The 27,077-nt window shown below is 34.8% G+C and overlaps 1 protein-coding gene across 1 annotated transcript; it reads left to right on the forward strand.

The window, feature by feature from the left end:
* The first annotated feature begins 578 nt into the window (after nucleotides 1–578).
* CCDC18 (coiled-coil domain containing 18) lies at nucleotides 579–26,824 on the forward strand. Its single transcript, XM_026038029.1, has 28 exons — nucleotides 579–640; nucleotides 876–1,023; nucleotides 1,101–1,260; nucleotides 1,485–1,655; nucleotides 2,550–2,659; nucleotides 3,559–3,687; nucleotides 5,320–5,416; nucleotides 6,162–6,283; nucleotides 7,233–7,542; nucleotides 8,784–8,887; nucleotides 8,997–9,154; nucleotides 9,411–9,631; nucleotides 10,435–10,545; nucleotides 11,704–11,835; nucleotides 12,670–12,804; nucleotides 13,358–13,435; nucleotides 14,468–14,584; nucleotides 15,646–15,813; nucleotides 16,261–16,403; nucleotides 17,066–17,229; nucleotides 18,039–18,252; nucleotides 18,745–18,844; nucleotides 19,977–20,093; nucleotides 20,540–20,683; nucleotides 21,664–21,867; nucleotides 23,391–23,528; nucleotides 24,640–24,840; nucleotides 26,550–26,824. Exons 2-28 carry the CDS (start codon nucleotides 905–907, stop codon nucleotides 26,562–26,564), a joined length of 3,882 nt encoding a protein of 1,293 aa, XP_025893814.1. The 5' UTR covers nucleotides 579–640; nucleotides 876–904; the 3' UTR covers nucleotides 26,565–26,824.
* The last annotated feature ends 253 nt before the right edge of the window (nucleotides 26,825–27,077 follow it).

Below are 27,077 nucleotides of genomic sequence, written 5' to 3' on the forward strand. Positions count from 1 at the left end.
CGGGAGCCGGCCCCCCGCCCCGCCCTTGCCCACAGTGCCCCGCGGCGCCGCGCCGCCATTGGCTGCGCGCAGGGGCCGGTGGGGGCGGGTGGCGTGGCTGCCGTCCTGCGGGGATGCGCATGCGCAGCGAGGCACCGCGGAGGAGGCGCCAACGGCCGCGCGGTTCAAAGCGCGGTGAGGGGGGGYGCCGGCTGTGCTGTGTGCGGAGCTGCTCTTGTTGCGGCGGTGCCTGCAGGCGGCCCGTCGCTGCTGCCGTGTTCGCTCTGCTCGGGCAGCCGAGGCTGTGGCGCGCTGTGGGGGAGCGTTGAGGCGGGTGGTGGCGGCCCTAGTCCGGCTCGGGCCTGCGGCAAAGGGCCTCGGGGCGCTCCGCCCCGCCGCGGGGCTCGCCCGGCGTGGGGGTGCTGCCGGGCGGCCCCTCGCTCTCAGAATCCCCCGTGACCGCCCTCAGTCCCGCTCCCGCGTGAGCCCGGCTGCCCCTGGGGTCAGGGGCTGGCGTTAGGCCGGGGAGCTGCGGCGAGGGCTGGCGGGCGGGACGGGAGCTGTGCCCCGATACAGCAGTGGCCGGTGCAGGTTCCTGCTCTGCCTTGTTCTGTCCGGCCCTGGCAGCTGTCAAGCCAGGCAAGGCGGCAGTAACCCTTGGGTGGGTACATTTCCCTCATTTTTTTTTTTAAATAACGCCCATTTGCTAGCTCCTGGAGATCCCCTGGTCTGACTTGTGGGTGTGCAAGGTGCACTATAGCAACAGTAAAGGCAGCCTTTAGCTTGCACCTTTGGCTTAAAAAGAATGTGTCCTTGTTACAGTATCTTCAAAGTGTGTCTTTGCAAATAGCCTTGAGTTACTTTTACACATCATTTAATATTAAATGTTATTTTAGTCTCATGTATGGTGCTAAAGGAGTAGAGAATGTGGACTCACTCTAAAAGCGACGATGATGAAGAGCTGCTTGCAAATGTGGAGTCACTGCGGAGTCAGCTGAGGAGAACGGAAAGGGATCTGCAGACTGTTGGGGAAGAGCTTTCCAGGTATGAACGTTTTGGGAGTGAGAACAGAAGACTCATGTAGCTTGAACTACAGTAATGATTCTTTACCTCCCTGCCAGCACTAGTGCAAGTGAGCAATCCGACCCCCTTGAGGAGGCTGCAGACCTCACTGTGGAGGATCTAGTTCAACCTAATTGCAACCATCAAGGCTCTTCCAATTGTAAGAAAAATGATGGTAAAACATTTTGTCAGGAGAGAGATCTTCAAAGAAGACCCAGAGTAAATATTACTCTTGATTACTTATCTTTATTAAATTTTGTTTGTAATATAGTCTTTTTTATGTTTATAAATACTGTTTGCTTTTGTCTTTTAGTTGATATGCTTTAGCATTGAACTATGAAGTGTTGCAGCTATGTCACTGATTGTTTCTTAAACATAATGTGTTCTTGGGTGTATATATATTCTTTATATGTGTTTCTCTATTTTCTCTTATCAATATCTAGCCATACTCAGTATCTACAAATTGTGATAAAGCTGTGGAACAGGAAAATAAGCATCTTAAGGAGAAGCTGAATGCACTTCATGAACAAAATGCCTCTTTGACTTCTCAGAACCACTACCTAAAAAATAAAGTTGAAACAATCAGCTTTGAATTGATGCAGTCAAAAACAAGAGTATGTGTATTTACTGTATTCATTTTCCAGATCTTCACTAGTGACTGTGATTTTTGAGTTCATAATTACAGGCAGAATATATATTTTTTTTCTGTCATGGCTTATTCTTTTTAAGTGTGTGTGTGTTTTATATAGCATTGTTTATCGTTAATTTTAGGACAGAATAGTTTTGGAATCTATTTCTCAAAGAAAATAAATGTATTTAATAACTGTGTTAATTATAAATTCTGTCTTTTCGTTGGCTGAAACTGTTGAATTTATTGATTTTTTTTTTTTTAAGACAGTAAATTATAGAATGAGAAAAAGTTACCTTGTGCTAGGTGATATATTAACAGGAGGGGGAAATTCTTACCCCTCACATCATAAAATTTAGTTAGATAATGAGAGATGAAAAAACAAAAAATGTGGAAAAAATAGTGAAGATAGATTGCAGATAATGAATTGTTGCTATATAGCCTATGCTTTTATATATTTTATGCCATGCAGCAATTACATTCTTGTATTTGGTTTAAGTGCAACAGTAATAAAATGTAACTATTGTTAATGCTTCTTGTTTGAGAAGTGTTATCTTCAATTGCAAATAAGTAGATAAACAAAATCTGGTTTTTGTCATGGGGAGGGCAAACAACTGAATATGAACTTGCGGGGGAAAAAAGAGACAAGATCAACAAGTATAGAAATGTTCTGTTAGACACAGCATCATCCTGGAATGGCGTAAAGGAAACAGGGAAGTATTAAATGAGCAGGAAGTTGGAGGTTGATTTGTCTATATAAACAACAGCTTCTTTAATGGAGTTAAGAGCCCTTAGCCCTTCCATAAAGAGGTGCTTGTGGATCTTATCTGAAGGTATACAAGCAAGTGCTAATTAAACTCCAAATATGTTTGTATTTCAGATTTCTTATCTTGAAGCGACTTTAGGTACGCGTTCAGCCAGCATTCCTAAATTAGAAGAACAGATTGTAAATTTAGAAGCAGAAGTTTCGGCTCAAGATAAAATTCTGAGGTAGAAATGCACCTTTTAATTAACATTTTATTTTGGTCTGTTTGTCAATCACAACTTTATTATTTTTTTTCCCCAAAATCTGATAGTGATTGTTCAATTAGTCATCAGGCCTAGGCTTTGCACTTTTCACTTCAAAACCAAGTTTGAGAAGGGACTTTTTTTGTTTCTTATGTGGAGAATGTTCTCTAAGTAATAGAGGAAAACCAAAAAGGCTGGTAAAGGGTCAAATTTTTAATTGCACTAAACATGATTGTGCCCTTAGTGTTTGTACACTACATGACTACATAACTATAGTAAGTAAACATAGATGTTTTCAATTGTACTCTTGCAGCAGATAACAAATTCTTCTCAAGTATGTTGATTAAGACAAGTGGCTAAATAAAGCAAAAAAGCAAAGGCTAAATAAGCAAAAAATCCAGAGATTGTCAGTTTCTTAATACCTGCAGCTATGTAATATTCAAATAATACCTTAATAAGCATTTTTTTACAAAACAAATACTATCTTTAAATATTGCTTGGAGAGTTTTATGTTTGCCATGTATGTGCTAGGTGCTGTGTATGTACATAGGTGTGACTATACTTGTTCCCAAAAGAATAATTATTTTGTATGTTCAGATATTTATGAAACAAAGTATGTCATCTATGTCCTTGGTATCAATGACACCTGAAGTCTATTGATGATGTTTGGATACCCTTCCAGACGAGTGACAGACTCCTAGGGAGTTCTTTGGTCTGTCTGGCAACTGGGGAGTCCCTAATTCTGAGATCTGCAGCATGATTTTTTTCAAGCATCGTATGCAGAAGAGAAAAATGAGCTAATGAGTTAATATTATGTATATATCATTTCTTTAGTAAAAATGTTCCTGTTTTTTTGGTTATGCTTTCTGTTCTTTTGCTAGAGATGCAGAAGATAAATTAGAGCAAAGCCAGAAAAAGGTAGAGGAAAGAGAACACATGTTACAACGATACAAAGAGGACTATAAAAATCTGAAAATGGAGTTAATTGAACGAAACAAACAAGGAAAGAGGTACTGTGTCATTTTAATAAACTCAATACAAAAGTCTGTACTAATTCAGAAGTGTTTATTGCTATTTGTGGATGTTTACAGAATTAAAAAAAAATAGTTCTTCATAAAGACTCCTTTAAAAATTGAAACTATTTTTCAGTCTTGAAATTTGTTCATTGTTCTAGGCTGATATGCACTAAAATGTAATTTAGCTGCCTAGCCAATCCGTCACCTATTTTTCTTGTCAAAACAGATCAGTACATTTGAGAGCTGAAATATGTCTACAGTGTATTTTATCTAAATTATTTTTTCACTTTGTCTTGCAAGCACTTACAGCATATGCTTATTTCTCTGTATGTCAAATATATACTTGCAATCAACAGAACCATTCCCCAGTGTGATATTACTAGTAGGAGAGGAGAAGCAATAAAAACAAAACTTGCATAAGAGAATGTTTTTTATTATGTTTAATCTTATCTACATGTGTATTACAGTTGAATAGTATGCTGTCATTTCCCTCATCATCACCTTTTTTTTCATAACTGAATTCATGATTTAGGAAAGCATTTCTCAAGTCTCTTGGGTGTGAAACCCTTCTTTGGCTTGTCTCTCTACCCCCAAATTAGCTCTCACCTTTTCACTGCTACCAAGAGGCAATAACGCTACTGCTGGACTGCCACTGCTGCCGCAGAAATGTGTGTTGATTTCTGCTCACTGTTCAGAGCATATGGGGCTAGAAATAGCTGTAGTTAGTTACTAGTTGCAGGTGTCAATATTTAGGTACCTCTGAAAAACTGAGCTTATGCTCATGCATACAATGTTCTGATGAATGTAAGCAATAATTACAATTTGATTTCAATCATTAGTTACAGGCACTTGTCTACTCTGTGCTTCTGACTGACACTATATTGCTCATTATCTTGAATCCCCTTCTTCCTGAAACTTCCCCTATGATTCTTAGGCTAACAGTCCTCAGGCTGAGAAACACTGATCTAGGAGTACGCTGGCTATACTTACATGAGGGACTTGCCCTATCCCCATAGTTCACTCAGTGAAAAAGAAGAAATTCTTAGCAGTGGTAATTCTATTGCATTTGTGTTGTATGTCCTGAACGACTTGCATCCTTAAGCTGTCCCAAGGCTACTGTTTCAACTTCCTCCCAAGTGAGGAAGGTAAGATGGAGAAAGAAGGAGATCAGTCGCAACATAATTCAGTCAGCATCAAAACCACTTCTGTTTCCTCTTAAGCCCTTTGAATTTAAAGGACCATTCTTGTCTCCTTGTTCTTTATCATACATGCTGGCTCAATCCCCTGAAATGGTTTTAAGTAGTAGGGATGAGAGGGGCTGCGGGATCAAACCTTTTGAGCATCAGAATCACAAACCTTTTGAGCATCAGAAGCAGAAGCATCAGAAATTTATTTTTACATTTACATAATATCTGGATTTAGTTTATGCTAATATGCAAAAATAATTATTCAAAAACAAATTATGAAACTTTTTTTTAATCTAAGCACTGAGGAGTTTGAAGGAGAAAGGAAGTTGCCAAAGTTGACCTTTTGTTAATTTAGTCATTTTTGTTTTCTGTAATTGTAAAATACAGTTATGTAATTATGGCGACTGTATTTTTTCAAAGTTGGTGTATTTCATTGCAGAGCAGAACAGCAGAGAAATGAAGCTTTGTTGAATGCTGAGGAGCTGACAAAAGCTTTCAAAAAGTATAAAGAGAAAATAACTGAAAAATTGGAAAAGGTATGTTTTTTTTTCTGCTCTGTTAAATTTGACATGTTTTGTTTCTTCCAGTGTGCTGGGCAGCAAACAGTTATGGGCTCATAATAGATAACTATTTAATAACTAATTAAATAGTGTCTGTTGTTGACAGGATCAAAATCCCTACTTTTTCTGCTAACTTCCACTCTCTGATGTTAAACTGTCTTTGCACAGTCTAGCCAGTCTGCGTCCCTGAGCTTGCCTAGTGGCTGTTGTTTCTTTTCCCTTTCTTGCTTGTCAGTTAGGAATTTTAAGTTCAAAAGTATGTGGTCCCTTTTAAAGACTTGTTTTGACTCCCCATAGACTGCCTCCTGAAACGTATGCTGGAAAAGAGCTCGGATGAAAATGAAGCTGTTTCCCAAAGTTGTAGAGGTCAAAGCGGCTAGTGTCACCTGCCTGACAGGGTAGAAATTTTTTAGGCTTCAGGTAGTCACCTTTTAAGGAGAATTTTGATTTGATTAGACTTCTTTCTTTGTGAGAGGGCATTGCCTAAACTTACTGTCTTAAAAATATTAAGCTAAAATAATATTGCTTTTCCCAAATGTAAAAAAAAATAAAAAGAAGAAAATTTTTTTCCTCTTCTGTTCTTCAAAGTTGTGAGCAATAGAATTACATACTGTTTACAAGGAGAAAAACAAAACAGCATATTGTTTATGGCTTTTTTTTAAAAAAAAGCCATTTGGCCATGGAGGGTTAGATTATTAGTAATGAAATGTTGCTTTTTAAGGTTCAAGCTGAAGAAGTAGTCTTGGAAAAATATTTAATTAATTGTGAAAAAGAAAAAGAGAAGTTGAATGAAAAGTGTGTCAGCTACAGGAAGGATTTAGAAATCCTAGAAGAGCAACTAAGGTAAGGCAAATGTTTTTTAGAAATCTGTGCAGTTATATGAGAAGAAATTACATGTTAAAACTGTCTCTGGGAAACTTCTTTCCAATTTATGAAGTTTAAACCCAATCAGGCCCAGCATTTCAGATCAGTTTCCCCTCCTCACCCCTTTTTTGGGAATGTAGGTTCACCTACTTGCATAGAGCTCCTGTGAGAGATGTGGGTTCTCTTGTCTTATATCTCTTCTGCTCCCTACAGTCTGCCGGTGTACATCTCAGTGAAAAAGCACCCTGCAAATGTACTCCCAAGTGTGGGTCCCTACTTGTTGCACCGCATACAGCAGCACCCCATACCACTAGTTGTAGAGGCGACTGCGCTTAGTGTCTGTTGGGGAGGCTACGTTCAGATCTGAGCAGAGGTTGTGATGCACACAGGATAAGTTCTGGCAGTGTCAAACCAGGTTTTGACTGTTGCTCTTTTCCCACTCCAAAATCTTTCTCCATTGCCAAAAGTTGTCATGCTTTCTATATATTCTTTTCAAGTTGATTTCTCCTTTGTTTCAGAAGTTTATTTTATAATTCCCTCATTACTATTAATTTTACTGTTGATTTTCCTCTGGCATTATCAGTTTTGTGCAAACACCATCTCAGACCATTTTGGGTGTCTCATTCACACACCTTGTCCATGCTCACATTCTTGTCTTAGCAGTTGTTGCTTTCTAGGCCATATCATTCAAGGTGGGCAGTTTGAGCACCCCATAGCAGTTTGAATCTTGGTCTTCAGAAGAATGAAAACTTAGCAAAGCTGCAAAAACTCCTCTGTCCTTTGTGTGGAGCTAATCCTAAGTTTTGAGAGGGAGGAAACTAGTGAAGAAGCGTTTATGACTCATTCTTTTCCTAATACTTTTAAAAATGAGAATCCTAGTGTACTTCTCTGATAACTATACCTTTTTGATATTTATACACCCTTTTAGGCAATCAAGGGAAGAGAATCATAGCACTAAAGAAGACATTAAGAATCTAGAGGCAAAGAATGCTGAAACAGTATCTCTGCTGACACAGTCTAATCAGAAGATTCTCAAGCTTGAGAGAGAACTTGGTGACAAAGAAATAATACTTAAAGAGAAAAATGATTTAATAAGTGAAAATGCAGAGCTGAAAGCACTTACAGCACAGCAATATGACCGCCTTAAATTATGTCATCAAGAAATTGAGGATTCAAGGAAAGAGCTCAGCATACTAGAAACTATTATTTCCCAGTTGTCTCTAAGTACATCTGAAGAGGTACACTACCATATATGTCATTATAAGGTGTATTGTGCATCTTAAACAATTCTAACTTACATTGTGTGAAAATTCTGTAAAGTTCTATAGGGATTATCTGAGTGCAGTTTCTATTGCTTTCAGGATGCATAGTTAAAATGTTTTGTTATATTTAAATATCTTAGTTTACTCATTCAAGAATGAGGAATAGGTACTCTGGAGTTGATTAAGGAGTATGCATTTAAAATGGCACTTTCTACTGCCCTCTGTATCAATTCTTTAGATAAAGATATAATCTCCAAAACATGATATCCTTCTATATGATACTGAAGTTTCTCTCAGTTGAACAATATATTTATACATATGACTGCCATATATGTGTGTGGGTTTATCTTTTTTTTTTTTTTGTACTTGAAAAGAAAAGAAAAGAAGCCCTTTCCCTGACTGAAAATTAACTTTTGTTTTAATGCAGTGAACCTTGGCTTGTTAGCCTAAGACTTGTACTGCTGAATTTTATAACTAAATTGATTGTGGTTGGGAAAGCCAGGTAAATAAACACCAAGTTGTGACTAGAGTTATTGGAGGAACTTTTTGGGAAGTCAAGGCAGACAGCAGGGGTAGGAGGGAGAACATTCAAGATCAAGAACACTTTTATTTGTAAAGTATGAGTATGAGTAGTTATATTGAAAACAAAATTAAGAGTATACTACTTTATGATTTTCAGATTGTCAAAGTGGTTCTGCCACAGAGTATAGTAATTTTGTATGAGGCATAATGTTTTGGTCTGTTGCAACTGTGGAGGTTTATTTGGATAGTCTTTAAAGAATTGTTTTGTGGTCCTTTTTGGAAAATAAATTATTTGCTATTTCTTGAAAAATAGGAATCATTTCAGTGATTTAATGGAACATTCAGAAGCCCTCTGAAATGTGAGGAAGAAAAAATATATTAAAGGCAGTCATGGAAATACGAAAAGAAGTAAGATGTAAGAAGATCAAAAAGTGAAATTTCATGTATCTGAGGTCTTCCATGGCAAAAATGCTCTCACTTCAGTGCCCTATACTTAGATATCTAAAGGAGAGGCCTTGGAGGGACTTGGTGCCTCTAATTCTCCCTTATTTAAGAGAAGGGTTTTAAAAGTCAGGTTGACATCCTGCCATGTTTGTCTTCAAATTGTATGCTAGTAGAATACATGAATTAATCATGCTGTGAAATATAAAGTCAATTTTGCATTGATTTTGGTTTTCCCTTAACTTTTTTTTTAGTTTAAATGGCAACACTTGAAACATCAGCTGCCCAGTTCGTCCACAAAAGAAACTCTGTCAGACTCTTGTGGTGAAACAAATAAATCATTGATTGAAGACCTAAGGTATAACTTTCGGATTACTGAATTATGGCAAGAACAGGCAAATAATTAGGAGTGATTAGAACTAGCACATATAGAGAATATTACATTCTTACCTTCTTTTTTGTGATAGACTGAAATTCAAAGCAGAAGCAGAAATTCAAAAGCTTCACACAAACTTATCTGTATGTAAGATAGTTGAGCATCTTTCTAATGGTAATGAAAGACAAGAAGGTAACAGACTATGTGTCATGGAAGCAGAGCCTGTCAAATTGACTGGAAATCAAGCAGGTAAACCTTCTGAACTAGCTGCATAATTCCTTCTCGTTAAACTGCAGAATAGGAGTTCAAATTTTTGTGAGGTTTAAGTTGCTTTTCTAGTAATTTCTTATGGAAGTTGTGATGTTTTCCAGGCACAGTTTCTTAATTCAACATGCTTTGATTCCCCCCCTTTTTTTTTTTTTTTTTGATGAGATATGTGATTTTAACTTGATTGCTTATTTGTATGCTCCTCTGTAAATGAATCTTATATTTGTCTAATTTTGAGAGAGTAGAAAATGTCAACAGTTGGAACTTATCAGCAAACAATTTGAAAAGGAGAGGCAAAGATTCAAGAAAGAGATAGAAGAGTTATCAACTGAAATTACAAAAGTGAATTATGAGAACTCTTCTTTGAAGACCAGCATGGCCCAGAGAGCCAGTCAGTTTCAAACCATACAAGAAGAACTCTTGGAGAAGGTTTCAAAAGCTACTAACTTAGAGCGAGAAGTAAGTTGTTAGTGGCACTGGAAAAATGTGCCACTTTTTCCTTTGTTTGTTAATCAATGATCATTAAGACAGTTTTTATGGAAAACTGCCATTAATTTTTAAGTTGAGTTTGTTTAACAAGCAAGATTTAAGAAGCAGCTTTTGAGCAAGCTGGAAAATTTAAAGGAAGCAGTCTTAATATTTTTGTTGTCAGAAATCTCAAGCTTTAAGCTGAAGTAGTTGGTGGACTTTGTTACTGCTATTTGGATTGTTATGTTGGAAGTATGCAGTTGGAAGTATGTTTTGTGGCTTTAGTGTACTTCAAATAATATACGCTTATATTAGACTTTGGAATAACAGCTTTAAATATTTTTCCTCATTAAATGTGAATATAACTGCCAAAGATCAACATTTCTCTTGAGCAACTACAACAGAAATTCAGCCTTCATTAGCAGTTCTCAGATTAAGTTGAAAAGCCAATACCTACATTCTGGTGCTAATGCGTACTTTATCTTGAAATATTTTCTAAATATTCAGCATACTTTATCTTGAAATATTTTCTTGCAGTAGCCATAAAATATTATAAATCGTTAATAGCTAATTTAATTTATTGGCAGTGATAATTTGTGAGAGTTGTGTGTTTGAAATAAATTGTCTTGAATTCTTCTTTGTAAGTAATAATAATTAAATGAAAAAGCAGTAAAATACTAAGAAATTATACTAACTTATCCAGAATTGATTATAAGAAAGCATATACGAATCAAATATATTTGAATAAAGCCATAACATTTTTCTTCAGTGTTTTATACGATATTTATTTTTAGATTGAAAAGAAATCTTCCCAGCTCTCTGTACTGGAGAAACAATTGGAAGAAAAGACTTTTGCTTATTCTTCAGCTGCAGCAAGAAGTACTGAGTTGGAAAAAGAACTCGTGGTAAGATATTCTCTGTGAGAAATTTTCATTTGTATAAAATTAAATAAATGGACATTAAAGTTTAAGTTAAAATGATATTTCATGTACTCAGAATACTTTCAAATAGACTTTCAAATCTTGCTAGGCAGTTTTTAGGCATTACAGTTTTATATGCCTGAATAATTTCAGTTCACACACAACTTTTTTTAACCTTTTGAACACAAATACTAATTTATTAATGAATATACTACTTTTTCTTTCCTTTTGATTACATGTCAAATGAAAAAATCCTTGGTAGCATTTCTGTTTGTTTCAGCGTGACCAGAATTTTATCCTCAGTATTAAAAACTCTAAATTTTTGGTCCTTTCAGCTCTAAATGTAATACTAACTTAGTTAACCTTCTCCATTAAAACAAATTTACTCCTGAAGTAATGTATACATGATACTGATTTAGAGTATAGGAGTATAGAAAAGAACATGGGAAAAGCTGTAATGTACCGTGCTGTGCTGGCCTTCTTCCTTTTCCTGAAATTCTCAAGCAGTATTCTGTATGAAATTATCAGGGTAAGAGCAGAGATAGATTTCAAATGTTAAATATGACATTGGGCCAATTGCTTCAGTTTTGTGTTTTTTCCCCTCTGTTGCATATTTTTAAGAAATGCATATTTTTAACAAGTCTTAAGAAATATTATTTTAAGTAAATGGGAAGCAATGGGGTAGGTAGTTTAACATATGGATCACTAAATTCTGACTGGTATTGTCATATAAAGTCTTAAGCAGTGAGAGTCTAAGGTTGGTAGAAAAGAAAACAATGTTTGTGGTCCTTTCAAATGGAAACTTTTATTTTAAAAATTCAGTACATCTGTGTGAGCTTAAAATTTCTTTTGGTCTTTGTCAGAAGTTCCATTACTTCAATTGCGGTTATCTGTTACAGTGGTCTACCATGGTAGTCATCCTGTCTGTGTTCAGTGGCTGCGTTTAGGGCCATTCTATACATAAATTGCAGGCTTGATATTCTTTGAATAGAAAACATGCTGTGTGTAATTGTATTCAAGTTCCTAGAATTCTAAAAAAAAAAAAAAAAAAAAAAAAAAAAAAACCACCATAAAATATTAAAGTAATATACTATTTGCTATCAAAGTTAATTATATCAAGGTATTTCTGTTGCCATTTCATAGCATAAGAAGAGCTACATTCATAAGCTGGAAAGAACTGTCAGTGAAGAACGTGAGCAAATAGCTTCAGCTTTCGAAAAAGCAAAATTCATTCACCTTGAGCAGCATAAAGAAATGGAGAAACAGATTGAACTAGTAAGACCATTTGTTCTAATATGTATGAGTGATATACATGGTAACCTTTTATACCGTGTTGAGTCATTTCTTTTTTTGCTTAGCAATTCTAAGGCAGACATCCAATTAACATTCTCTGCATTTCCTGTTTTTAGTTTATTTTCTGTTTCAACACTCAACAATGTCACAATACCTGTCTCAGATATGAATATCCTCTTTCCTATTCAAAACAGGAAACCAGGTATCCTCCACAGGAATATCTTCCCTTAATCCCCTGAAATCATTGAATTGCAGTCATTTGGAAGTCGTTCCCCATAAAACCATCACCTGTACATTAAGAGGGAACTGAAGAAAAGCAGGCCTAGGAAGACTACTAATGATTACTCTTAGATCCAAAGAAAACAATCTAGAATGGAGAGAGCCATAGCTTCTCTCACTGTTCATTTGTTTGCTGAACCTTTGTCAAACTGAGTCTTAGGAGCATCACATTCAGCAACAATCCTTGTTAAGATTTTTCAGTCAAGAATTCTTTTTTTATGTGATTCAAAATATAATTTTGGCTAGCTGTTAAAGCAGCTCATGATATTTTACTAAAGAAGAGCTATATGAGGTATATGTCTTTTTTTCTGATAACAACATAAACAGGAATTATACTCTGTCTGTCCTGATTATTTTTGCTTCTCCTGTTGTTTTTAAATATTATTAGGAGTTTCTTGATATTTATAATTTACTACTAATAGTATGAGTCTGATCATTTCTAAGATGGTGGGAGAATAGAACTGAGTGCCATAATTGTATGCATACTTCTCTGGAAAAGCTTGTTAAAATAATAAATGAATAATTGTTTATGGACAGCTTCAGACACAGCTGGATAAGAAACATCAACAATTCATTGAACAAGAAAAAACAATGTCTATGTTACAACAAGATGTTATATGTAAACAACATCACATTGAATCATTGGATGAGCTGCTGATAGAAATCAGAGAGGTAAGGTCTTGATTTTCTCAAAATCCAAATCAAGAGAGTGACATTCAGAGTTGAAAAGCATGTCCAAGGACATGTGAAAAATGGAGAGATGAAAGATACATGTTTATTTTTGCTCTTTCTCAATTTTCTTTTTTGAGTCATCGAAGGAAGCTAGTCCCAAAGCTACTCTAAATATGACAAATTTTGATGACTCTGTTGCTTGCTGTCTCAGCATTCTGTTTATTGCTCTGATTTGTACCTTGGGTTTGTAGCTGCAGTCATGGGAAAGAGGTCTTAAGTAACAGAACTATTGCATTTATTCTGGCAGAGAACAAAGAGGATGGCGTTATGTCAATCTACACTCCTTTTAGAATTCACAACTGAATATAAAGGGATACTTACTAGTTGCTAAAATCTCGTAGAAGGATGATGTACACAAATCCAATGCAAAAGCAATTGTGTTTCCAATACAGTCATATTTTTCCTGATTTCTAGTATGAGTTTTTATCACATTAACTTTTATTACTGCAACTGTATTAATGTTTTGTTTCTTTCAAAAAATATGTACAAACAGGAAATGGAAAAACAAAATGTAAAGAGCGGTGAAGGACTGAAGATACTGCAAAGTCAGTTAACTGAAGAAACGATCAAAGTTAGTAAGTTCCTGTAATTTTCAATTAATATTCTCTAAATGGCAATAATGAAGTTCATTTCTTCTATCCTTTATACACAAGTTATATTAAAGGTTAGTTTATAGAAATTTGTTTCATGTAAATATTTTGGAAACCTTTCAACTACTATGTTTGTTTATTCTTAAGGAACATTGTGGTATAGTATGGTTTAGTGAATTGGTAGCATTGAAAGCATTAGCCCATCCACCGAAGGTTATCCACACAATTGCTGTTGAAATGAATTGATGAGAAATGTCATCTTAGTGCTGAGAAAAATTGCAGGAAAAGTTTAATCACAAATCAAAGGATTAATCCTAGTCCTGTGTCTTAGGGTCTCTGGATGTCTTTTCTTTATAATTTTTATGTATGTGCAAGAACACAAAGTATTGGTTTGAGACTAATCAAATCCAAATTAACAACAAAAATCCAGATAGTTTAGTATTGATGTTGCTACCATAAAAAATTATGTTGCACTGTCTCTCACAACATAAAACAAAAATATTTGCTCTTTAACCTTTTAATGATAGGGTAATATGTTAAGATCCGACTCTCATTCTTGGAAAAGACTTGTCACAATTCACATATGGTGACCATTCCAAATTCACAAATTAAATTCTCTATATAAAACTTAATCTGTAATAAAACATGGCATGTAAATAACTTGGTATTGCATGTATGCATGTTTTTTAAATTCTAGCTATTGACACATATTGGAATATCTTGTCAATACAGTAACCTTAAGTGATTTTAAACACAATCTTAAAATGTTATACTTTCATAAATCATTTTCATTTCTAAATGTTATTTCAGTTCTTTGCAGTTTATCATTATATTCCAGGTTTGTTTTAATATGCCTTAGAATAAAATGTAACTTTTTCAGACATTTTACATAAAGGTGTTATTTTAACTTTTTCAGGCATTTTACATAAAGGTGTTATTTTAACTTTTTTTTTAGACTTCCAACTTGTTAATCAGAAATTTGTTAATTAAAAGTGGTCTGTTAATGTAACTAGGTGAGACAACTTCAGTCAGCATTGGACATATGTAAGGAAGAACTTGCTCTGTATTTGAATCAGTCAGAAGAAAATAAGGAGATATTTGAAAATCAGCTTAAGAAGAAGTCTGAAGAGGTAACAGCTTGTTTTAATAGCTTTTCTGTATTACAGAGAAAATTGCTGTTATGGATGATATAATATAAAAACTTGTTTTTGAAAGGAGAGACAGACATTTACAGCAGGAGTTGTATACAGAAAAGAAGCAGAGAAAAAATATATTTTGTGAAGCTAAGAATAAAAACCATGACTAGAGGATATTGAATAAGCGTAAGGTTAAGAAGCATCATGAAAAAAAAAAAGTGCTGAAAGAAGTAAAACAATCAAGATTAAGTGAAGGAAAGCACTGGCGGGGGGGGGAGGGGGCGGAAATGAGGGAGATGACTATAAAGTTATTTACATGTGATTGGTTTGTTTGCATTGAGTGTCCTACTGGGGAAGGCATGAGAATTCAAATTCCCACTACTGAATTTTATCATACTTTCCATTATTATACGAAAGCAAGGAAGACTGAAATTATGTAAATTAAGTAGTAGTTTGTTGTTATTTATTTACTTATTTATTTTGTAGCGTGGATGACTAACCATTTGAAGTAATTATAAAGATAACACAGACCATACATGTATGTTAACTGGATGGAAATCAGTGGTCTGTGCTAGGCATGAACTTATGACTGCTGTTTCTTTCTAAGCCCTAAGATCCATTTTCCTTTTTCATGCTGAAGAGACTAGATGCTCTGTGAAACTCAAGGGTAGCAACTGAAGTTTTACTATTGTGACCAATATTTTCACAAGTAAAAGAGTTACTACCTCTGTCTTGGAGTGAGCAGTTAGTGAGTTTTTTACGGATGGACTGAGGACAAGATCTCAAGGAGAAAAGGGGACTCTGAAATAGCGGGAAGAGTAGCAGAAGGGAAGATTGTTCACCTTCTGAGTTTTGTACAGAAATAATAACTTAGAAATGAAAATTCTTGTTTACATTTGTTTTTAAAATATGACCAGTTTAGATCTCATTACAAAGCAAGAATTAAAAGACTAGAACTGGTAAGTGACTTCTTTCTATACTTTAAAAACATAGTAAATGATGAATTAGCAGAAAGGGAAATGTTTTATTGTAATAGGAAGTGAATGTATTTTCAGGTTTGTTGGTTACAAAAAGAAATAAAGCTGAAAAGTCAAAATCTTCAGGACACCAGTGAACAAAATGTTCTCCTCCAACAAACTTTGCATCATCAGCAGCAAATGTTACAACAAGAAACTATGAGAAATGGAGAGCTGGAAGATAATCAAATTAAACTTGAAAAACAGGTACGGTATGGTGAGAATAGCATATGTAAGGACAGGTATTTAAATGCTTTTGTGCTTTTTGTAACATCTTAGAATTGGAATATTTATTTGGTAGTTTACTGAGATGATAGTGGTTATTTCAGATCTAGTTAAATAAGTATTTTTTTCTTACCAGATTCTGTTCTACTTAACTAGCACTATAGTGACTGAATACTTGAAAAAAATCAGACCCTAGACTTGAACTAGGTAGAGATATATTCAGATTGAGAAAACTGAGCCTAGCAATATGTGCTAGAGACAACTTGTCTTTCAAATACGACTGCATATTTTTGGTGTTAAATTACGTGCAACTTTAGACTTTAAGGAAATAATCTTAAAATTCTCAGTATTGGCTGTAAGACAAGGCTGCATATTTCTTTGAAATGAAGTTTAAAAGTACTAACACTTTTTGAATACAATCTTAAATAGGTATCTACCTTGGAACAAGAGCTTCAGAAACAGAAAACATACACAGAAGGCGAATTAAGAAAGGCAGAGGGGAAACTTTGCCTAGCTTCTCAGGAAGCAGATTTAAAAAGACAAAAGGTGGCTGAACTTACTAGCACAATCAGGTAGGTTTAGAGTAACTGAGGTGGTATGTTCTACAGTTGCACATATTGATTAGAAAGATTGTTCATTAGTAAACTGTTGTTGAAATGGCACCTGCTGTGTAGTCCTACAGTTTCTGTATGAGCACAGCATGCAAGTCAAAAGATTCTAATCTAAACATGAGGTTCTGGAAGAGCCTCAAGTGGAGTATATGCAGGTCCAAACAACTTACTCTAAAGAAAATACCTGATATATTTATAAATTGACTTGTATTGTGAAGATACTTGTAATATTAGCTGCTAAATTCCAGGAGAACTTAGTCTTAAAGAATATACTTCTGATTGAAAGATGGATTGCCTAACATGTTTTTGTTGGTGGTGGTGGTGGGTTTTTTTTAAATTTTTGCTATTGTTTCAGTTACTTGCCTAACTGAAGGGAGTAAAATGATGACTTTTAAGTAGTGTCAGCTTTCCATGAACAAGCTTCTTTTAACTTCTTTAATTAAAATTAACAGGATCCCTAGTAAATCTGTTGTATATCTGTGAACAGAATCCCAGTGGATTGTTCAGTGTTAAGTTACTCAAAAGTGTATCTGTTTTTTCAGAACATATAAGGTTATATATATATGTTACTTTTAATATTACAAGATTAGTTACATTTTGTTCTGCCTGCTTCTCTTAATCAGGGGGATGAAAGTGGAAATGGATCAGTGCAAGGCTAAACTTCTTAGTGTGGAAAAAGAAGTAGTGCAATTAAAACAAGATAGTGAAGACAAAACAATGCAGATAAAACAATTGGAAATTCTTTTGGAAGAAACACGATCAGAACTCAGTAAAAAGGCAAATGAGGGTAACTTGGCTACATTGTTTTTAAAGCTTCTCTCATTTCTTATCATTTCTCATGCAATTTCTCTATACATTATGCATTAGAATAGATATATCCTATTTTATAATTAAGTACCACACATAGACCTAAACTGTAACAGTTTTGATTTTTTAGTGATTTTTTTTTTTATTTTGCTAATAGTTACATGTATTTTACTATATACACTTCTTTCTGAATAGCCTCTGCAAACTTTCACTTCTGTGGGATGTACTTTCACTGCAAATGAAAGGACTAAGCAGATTGTCCCTGTATAGTGGTAAAGTGGTTTCTTAATCCGTTAACTTTAACAAAGGTGTATTCTATTCGCAAAAATTCAGCGCTTAAAAACAATCACAAGAAAATTTATGGAAACAAACACATTTCCCCACCTTGTCCACTTGATTTTTCTTTTCTTCTAAACCAGGTGCTTGCCAGTGATTCTGTTGACATTTTTATGTAGCACTGCAATTAATATGTTTTTTCTGCATTTTTCCCTTGGCCAAATGATTTGGATGTGTCTTTATATTTTAAGTCTATTACAAATTCTGAGATCAATAGAAGAGTGAAGGCTTTGGTTTTATGAAAGGATAGTTGTGCATCCCTAATAGTTACTGTTTATTTCCTAGATTTTTCCTAAAAATAGCAATAAAAGAATTTTTTAGGACTACAAGTGGTAACAGACAGTGATATCACATAAAGATATCACCAAAGAACATGACTCACCGATGATTAAACTTTTTGGATTTTCCTTCTCTTATTTTTATTTCTTTTACTAATTCTTTAAATTACAACAGTGAATGAACTTGAAGATCATCTGCTTCAAAGAGAGACTTGCCATAGGGAAGCCTTACAGAAAATAGTAGAACTAGAATCTTCATTACAGAATGCCCATGGAGAATTAAAAATCAGTTTAAAACAGCTTCAGGAATTGCGAGATATGTTACAGAAGGCGCAGTCCTCTCTGGAGGAGAAGCACATTACTATTGAGGATCTGACATCTGAGCTCAGGTAAGCTGGTATCCAGGCTGGTAGCTCAGGTGGTTTTTATCTTCTAAGCAGCTCCTTAATATTTGTTTGTTTTGTTGCCATTGGATGACAGATTTAATTTATAAATTAAAATAATGCATAATTCTTGTTCAGATTTAAGATGTGTTAAAATTATTTTCCAAATTCCAAAGTTGTGAAATAATAGTAAGAGGGATGATTTTTTTTTTTTTTTTGGCAGTTGTCCATTTTCTTCTGTGATGATAGATAAATTACATTCTCCTATACCGCTTTGTCCTAATAACCAATTAAATAACTTGAATAAGGAAGTTATTGGGAAATCTTGAACACAGTTTACAGAATTATTCCACTTGGGTTTGTTTTTTCCACAGTCAATTAATTGATTTACATTTTAAAGTAATTTCACTTTGAATAGATCTAATGCCTCTCAAACTGCATACTCAAACCTAAGCAAGGAAATGTGCAGTTAAGCAAATAAATGTTTGGAAATTTCAGGTACTGCAAGGGAGAAATAGAAGATAAAAAGCAAGAACTCCTTGATATGGAGCAAGCACTGAAAGAAAGGAATTGGGAACTGAAACAAAGAGCAGCTCAGGTGAGATCATTTTAAGGATGTTACTGACAACAGTTCCTACTGTGTAGTAGATAATTTATAAAATGACCACTAGATTTCATAGACTTATCACATCATTCCAAACTGTATTCTTAATATATCCAGGATGTCAACCTCAAAACCAATTGAATGTTCCTAAAGCTTTGTGTCAACAAGAATAGATTAGATCCCTTTGAGACCTGGCATTTTATTATGATTAAGTGGTCACAGACTGCTATTGTGACAGACAGACTACTACTTTGGCAGAACAGAAACTTCATGTAAACCTATTCCATGATTTCTTAGTTACAGGATAGATAGTGTCTCCTTGATGAAGGAAATGAAATGATTAATGATAAAAATGATAAAATGAAGGAAGGGTCTGCAGTGAAGTGGTTCTGACATGACAGATTTCCATGATTGCATGGGAGCATATTCCACTAGATATAAAGTGGCCCCTAGTATGAAATAGTGTATTTGCTATGATGAAATTTCTTCAGCTCACTTCATGTTTTTTCAGTCTTTAAGATCTGATACCCCTCATAGAAGAACTATTCATCTGTCACTTGTAAATAACTTTCTAATAACTGCATCCTGCAGAAGTTAGTGGGCTCTGTATCCAAGAATATTTGACTCACACACATACACACACATGCACACTCACACACAAAAGATCTGCTAAATGAAAATAAGGAGGCCAGAGCTTTCAATATATTCTAACGACAGTCCTGTGAACTCTTCCAGGAATTTGTCAGAATAAAAGGTTTGGCAAAGTTAGGCATTTTCTAATATGGAGGATTAATTATGATATGATACTCAGAGAGTTCATTTTAAACTCAGAACTCAGGCGGTATTTTATGTATCTGGGGACCAAATTTATTCAGTTACAGACTTATTTAAAAATACAGTCCAAATACAAAGAGAAAAGGAGGAGGAGAAGATAAGTCCAGAGATGAATGAGTGACATTTTTATATTGACTGCTTGAGAACGTATTGAGACTAAAAGGGATTAGTTTCATTTCTTATGCTTTCATTTCATTTTCATTTCTTCATTTTTGTAACATGATTTCTTAAATTGTACATAGTAGAGCAAAATAAATAGTTCTATTCTTCTTTTTTTCTGTTTTACCTCTAGATTACACAGTTGGATATGACAGTTCGTGAACATAGAGGAGAAATGGAACAACAAATAATTCAATTAGAAGGGAATTTAGAGAAATCAGAGTTAGAAATTAAGGAATGCAATAAACAGGTAATTTTTCCCTTTCAAAAAATACAAAAAAACCCCACAATAACAACAATAAACACAATTATGCTAATAGGGCCGTTAATGGTACGGGAATACCTTCTCCTGGGACACAATAGGTAGACAAGCTTAACACAGAAAAAGCACGACAAGTATCTTATTGTGAGAAGAAGGAAGGAGGCAGTACCTTAATATTGTGCTAGAAATTTTTTTTTTATCACTTGAACTATAGCAGGAAAGTGCCAGTGTAAACAAAGTGTGGATTTTTACTTAATGATATATAGCTATCAAACTGCTCTTTCAAAATAAGAAAACTTTATGTTTTATTTTACCAACAGTTGGCAAGGATACCCAAAGCCAGAGGTAATACTGACAGCACTTCTAATTTATTATTCTCCTTATTGTGATTTTGGTGAAATATTTGTTCTGATTTCTTTGCATTATGTTTTCAGATTGAGAGTTTAGATGGCAAACTTCAGCATTCTAAAGATGAGCTTCGTGAAAAAGAGTTTGAACTGCTCCAGAGAGATCAAGAAATAAATCAGTTGAAGAAAAAAAATGAAAGAAATCAGCAAAGGCTAGCAGCTTTTGAAAAGGTAAATGTTACTTTGCTACACAGAGTATTTTCATCACAGTTCACTAAACAATTCTTTGTTATTGTTTGTTTGTGTGTTTAATAAGGTAAGAAAACAGCCTCCTCCCTAGACATTGTGCTCCACAAATATTGTGAAATTATCTACTGAAATTCTTTAAGTTCAGTTTAAGCAGATTATCAGTTTTTACTGTTTACCATAATGCCTAAAAAGACCTGTGGAGTGTCTGTTTAAAATAACAGTGTCGATACTTCTCCCTAAGTAATTGTTATCCTACTATTTGATGAATATTGTAATTGAACTTTTTTAGAGGTGTAACAATAAACAAATATAATAGCACTCTTTAATGCTTTGTTTTGTGGAGAAATTCGGGGGGAAAAAAAAAAACTGATTTTCTTATTTTCTAACCTGATGTACTGGATATGGAGGTTTTCCCTGAAATGATTTGAAACAAATGAATGAAAACTCTATAATGAGAGCATCTTATGCCTTAACTGCCTAGCTTTTGCATCAAAAGAACACTGAGATAGAGGGTGTTGATGGGAACTAGAAAAGATTATTTTGTATAGTGAACATGAGCGTACACATATAGGAGGCAGCTAAATTTTACTTTAAGAATGATACAAATATTTGTTTTCCGGCCTGAATTAACAACTTGTTAATATGAGTTAAAAATACACTATTTTTATGAATGTGTTACTGTACAAAATTTCATTATAAAGTGTTGTTGCATCTTCCTTTTATCTGTATTGGCCTGTTGTGAGAGGTAGGGCCCTGGACTTAAATGGACCATAGATGAGATATGGTGTGATAGGTCTTGTCTTTTCAACCTTTTAGACTCTATAAATATCAAAAGGAAGGTTACTTTGTTTTTTAAGTTTTGTGTGTTTGGAGCTTGTTTTGTTTTTCCGTGCAAGGAAGCATGAATGCAAGTTGTTCTGTGTGTGTATTCTTTGAGATCTGATGTTACTTACCCATCACAGACAGTGAAAGATCAGGAGAATTGCATTGCAGACCAGTACAAGGAAGCATTAGATTTGGGGCAGCAGTTGAGGCTGGAACGAGAACAGCTGCAGCAGACTCGCTTGGAACTCATGGAGACTCGTCGAATGCTAGTTCAGGCTCAAAGGGAAGCAGACCAGCTCTCACATGAGTTGGAAGAAGTAAATCATCTGTCCCAAGAAAAGGTGACTGCATTTCCAAATACATTTTCGGCAATAGTAGAACTAGCTATTGAAAAATATGATTGTTTCTAGAAAAGTTGTGTTCGCTTGGCAGTTTAAAGGTTGTAACTGTGAAGCATACTGTAGTTTTGTTTGGGGCTGGGAGCATCTAGGATTTCTTTTGTTTCTTTTTCCTTTTTCTTTTCTTTGACTTTCACCATAAATGGCAGCTTTGTTTCAATTCTTAAAGAGAGAATTGCAAAGAATTTTTTTAGTAATTACGACCATAAGAAATGTCCAAATTAAAAAATGATTGAATAGCAAGCAAGTTGTAAAATAACCTATCAAGTTTACCAAACTGTCCAGCAAAAAGTGTTGTTTCCTTTGCTGCATGGAACAGAAGTGGGAAATAGCTGAACTGTTTCCATAACTAAGTTTATGCAAGGAACTGAACTGAGTCAGAACCTCATGCAATAGCTGTCTGCCCACTGTCTTTCCTCTTTCCCGTACACAGGTCAGACCCAGCTGCAGTTCCTGTTCTCTCTTGAATATAGCTACTCCTCTCTTTTATGATACTGCGGGTTAGTAGCCAGTGCAGAGAAAATGGAAAGAAAGGATGTGCATATCTCCGTGTTTTTCACTGATGAACTGTGAGATTCATTGGAGCATGATAACTACTTTTGACTAATAGTTATATGTGTATAAATTAGCAATTTTCATGGCTTTCTTGCAAGACATAAATAAAAATAAAAACAGAAGATTGCTCTTCTTAAGATAAAGTCTTACATATAGGAAAGTCAGTTCTGCTTCTGTATTTGTATGCAGGCTACCAGTTTTGACTTGAGTTAGTCTCTGTTTCTCTCTTCTTTCTTATCAAATTCATGTAGGTGCTAATTGTGAAGACATGTCAACAGAATGCAGATGTAGAATCGTAGTACTAGTCATTAAAGAAAAAAAATAAGCATGAAAGAGCATTATAAGAGAGAAGGGTACATTCATTTGCAAAAACACAGTTACTTTGTCCTTCTGATTTGCCAATTACCAGTCTCTAGAAACCTCTAGTGACACAGCTATATAATCCTAACCATGCTTTGGAAGAGTGTTCTCAAGCAAAGAGCTTAAAGATATTAATAATATTTTGTAAAAGCAACTTCATAATCACCTGCCTGAGGTAATCCTTTCCTGTCTGTGTCTAATCTCTGGGAACTATTCTAAATTCTAAGGTGTCTTGCTCGACTATGTAATGTACTACTACATTTACTGCAAGCCAACGTCTAGTGAAGGGAATGTGACTCTATACTGCTCCTATTTGCTAGGCTTAGTCCTAGAAGCTGAACAAGTAGTTTACAGCTTGTTGACTGCTGTGTTTCAGTCCTTAGTTTAGTTGCTGATTCCCTATGAGCAAATAGGGAAATGGCTGACCTCTGTGCTTCCTCACATAAGACGCGAACTTAGATTGTTACCTCTTGTGATTGCTCAAGTTCAAATAATAGTTTGCATTTACATCATTTGTTACAGACATGATTCATAGTGTCACTGTCTTTCAGGAATCTCGTGCAAAACGTTTGGCAGAAGAACTTGGTGCTGCTCAAGCTCGTGAAGCTCAGTTAGAAGCACGAATGCAATCTGAGATAAAAAAACTTTCTGCAGAACTGGATTTGTTAAAAGATGCTTGTCAGCTAGAGGTAAGTATTACAACTGAAATGGCTCCTGCAATTTTGCCTATGTTTGACTTGAGTGTGATGTGAGTTCACTTAAGGATATTTTCCTGTTACATGTCTTTCTGATCAAAGAAATATTCATGGATGAAAATCTTAAACAGAAAAAAAGGTTTCATAAATAAAAAAGTCAAAAATTAAAATCTCATGAGTCACCTTTATAAATGTGCTGTCTAATTAAAGTTTGCAACTCTAATCGTATCCTTGTGCCATTTACCACTTATGCTGGAAATGGTATAGACAAGATAATGAAAATATACCTATTCCAGTCATCTGCCTTGAAAGACTTGGGATGAATAAAAAGGAATTTAAAAAATGTTTTCAGCCTAGTTAAGTAGTTAAAACACCATATTTCAGTGGCATTCTATATAGAAATGGAATATGTCACAGAGGGGCTGTGACTCCAGTGAGAATACTATATGGCTGCTTCTTTGCTTAAAAATCATACATATAAGCATGTTACAAGAAAAAATCTTTCTCCATTAGTAACGTATTTATTGCAAGCTGCCCAATCTTTCACAGAAACATTCTGTTTTAATTCTAGATAAGGATTTCTAAATGCTCTATTGCTTGCCTATATGCACTCAAGGTATTTGCTGCAAGGATCTGTGTGTACAAGTGTGTGTGTGTGTGTGTGTGTGTGTGTGTGTGTGTGTGTATGTGTGGTCTTGTTCTTTTTCGCCTTTGTATGTTGAGATTTTTCAGCTGGATCATTCTTTATTTGCTTTGATCTGTGATGGAAGATCTCATTACAAAACTGTACTGTACTACCCTTGGAAGTTCTGAGTATTCCAAAAAGAAGGAGTGGAAAAATCTTGCTGAGCATTCAGAATAGCCTTTCATTATTCTTTCTGTGGGAATTTGAAGTCCTTTCCCAATTAAAAAAAAAACAAACAATGGAAGTCGCTTTACTATGGCAAATTAATGGCCACAGTTTCTTCCTGAAGTAAAAAATAGAATTATGTTAACAATAGTAAGTTTGAAAATTGATTTATCAAGTAATATAGGGTACTTCAGTTGACAAAGATTAATATGAAGTAAATCTCACAATGTTTTTGTCATATTTCTTAAATATTAGAAGATGGCTCATCAGAAAGAGCAAGCAAAATGGCACCTCTCAACAGAATACCAAAAATCTGGTTCTTGCCATCTCAGTGGACAGTTGCAACAGATGAAGAGAGAGTTAGAAGAGGCTCAAGATACTGTCAGTAATCTGCGGCAGCAACTTCAGATCAGAGATGAAATGATTCATACTGCAAATGAACAGTTACCTAACAAGGTAAGTTGATTTAATTATGCATACATAAAATATTGAAGGTAAATTCTGTACACAGAACATTTTTTTAGTATTCAGAGAATCTGTTACCAGCAGCAATGGAGAAAAAGAATGCTCACTTTTTTTTTTTTCAATATTCTCTTTTGTTTTCTAATTATTGACAAACAAGAAACAGCTGAAGAGATCCATATATATTTAGGCCTACAAGACCTAAAACATTAATCCTATCTAACACCCTGGATGTTACAGGACCACAATTTTTTCTTTTCCCACATGAAAGGATTATACAGGAGGAACATATCATATATGAGTTGGGTATTTTTGTTGAAATTCAATCTAAATTAATATACATATAGCCATGCATTACTGTTCATCATTTTTAAAAAGGTATTTGTGCAAAAATATATACATTTTTGTTGTTTATTACTATGAGGAAAATGATGCATCTAATCATAGTATAAAATTTAACAGAAGCTAGTATAAGAGTCTTTTGTTCAATGAGCAATAAGCTCATTATGTACTACCTTTGCATGTCTGGGTCCACTATAAATAGCATTCTCATTAAAGAATAATCACCTAGCTAAGAGTGAACAAGTACAAACAACATAATGGCTATTGTACCTAAAATTAACAGCAGCCATAGTGTAAGGTCCTGTTGCTAGATATTAGCGAGATCCCTATCTATGCACTATGAACTGGATAGTTTTTTGATGAAAACCAACTGGAAGTGGAAGTGCAAGAAAGAAGGAGGTCCAAGGTCCATGTCCAGGACAGAATGTGGCAGCAGCAGAGGCGCCACTGGGAAGTAAAACCCCTGCAACGCACGTGGTTGCGGGTAACGGCTTCTCGCCAACTCTATTCTCATCTCCTTCATACATCCTTTTTGTTGTGCCATAGTACTGGCTAATGTAATCATAGCTGATATGGATCATATCTTACAGAGACTTTTTTTTGTTGATCTGCAAACAGTCCGATTATTTTAGGGCTTATTTATTTTAGCTTGTAAAAGTGAAGTGTCAAACAACTAAATACAACTTGTTTGGGTGTTTTTCCTACGTGTGCCAAGCCACTAGAAATTAAAAATAAAAACTAGTAAGGTGCTTTTCTGTTTTTTCTTTGTATTGTTGTAAGATTGCAATGATTATATTAATATTAACGAGACTTTTGGCAAATTGTACTGCTATAAATGATATTTTTTCCCCTTCTTTCCTGACTTAAATATTTCGATACTATTGATAGTTTTTTAAAAAACTATCTCCTGAATTCTTAGAGACTTAACTCTTTAGGAATGTATACACAATAATGCAGTCAAATTTTATCAGAACTTTCTATCTGGTACAGAACAGTCCAAATGATGCATCAAAATGTATTTTTAAAGGTATTTGTATTCTGTATTTTTACTTATCAAATTGACCTGCATTATGTTTTCCTACTTACGTGCAAGAGATTATATTAAAAATTTCTAAGTGATCCTGATTTTGAAAGCAAATTAACTTCAATCATAAAAGAAGCAATCGAAATATGATAATACATTGAGCCTAGATAATTTTAAAAAGAATCCATGGACTTGGGACTTCTGCAGTTACTTTGCTTAATTTTGTAAGAGAAATCTTCATTGTGAAAAGTAGGATCTTGAAACAAATATATTTAGATTTGGTAAATTCAGCAGGGAAGTGTAAAGGCAGATTCTGATTGCAGATATTTTGTTCTAGGGGCAGGAGTTGTGAAGGAAGAAGGTCTCCCGTTGAACACACAGTAGACCACACAAGCTCTTGCTGCCTGCATTCAGGCAGCACTTCATGCAGCACTGCATTCAAAGAGAAAATTGTAATATAGAAGAGTTGTAAATAATGAGTGTGTGTGTGTGTGATACAAGTGCCAACCTTTTTATTTTTTCAAGTGTGTTTGATATTATTGCCTTGATATAATTATTATTTGTTTTTGAGAAATAAATTTTTATTTTTAAGTATCTTGAATTGTAGGAATATATTTCAGCTGTTATGTTTTTACTGATATTTTAATCCATGTACTTAGAAATCACATGGGGAAGCCAAGTACATGGATTAAAATACATGAAATCACATGGGGAAGCCAACAGTGCAATGGTATTTATTTATAGTTTTTGATCTGGAGTATTTCTCTTTCTTTTTGTACGTATCCAATGAGCAGGAACAATATCTTATTAAAACTGACAGGTTTGTGAGATATTCTAGGAGACTGATTTGATCAAAACCATAAAT

This window comes from Nothoprocta perdicaria, unplaced genomic scaffold (genome assembly GCF_003342845.1).
Source record: "Nothoprocta perdicaria isolate Ctin4 unplaced genomic scaffold, notPer1 scaffold_20, whole genome shotgun sequence".
NCBI classification, from domain to species: Eukaryota; Metazoa; Chordata; class Aves; order Tinamiformes; family Tinamidae; genus Nothoprocta; species Nothoprocta perdicaria.

Excerpts from the sequence above, each read along its gene's own strand:
- CCDC18 (XM_026038029.1), top strand. The coding sequence starts at position 905 with ATGTGGACTCACTCTAAAAGCGACGATGATGAAGAGCTGCTTGCAAAT. Across the intron at positions 14,585-15,645 it reads TTAAGAAGAAGTCTGAAGAG|GTTTGTTGGTTACAAAAAGA; the intron begins GTAACAGCTTGT and ends ATGTATTTTCAG. Across the intron at positions 18,845-19,976 it reads TGAAACAAAGAGCAGCTCAG|ATTACACAGTTGGATATGAC; the intron begins GTGAGATCATTT and ends TTTTACCTCTAG.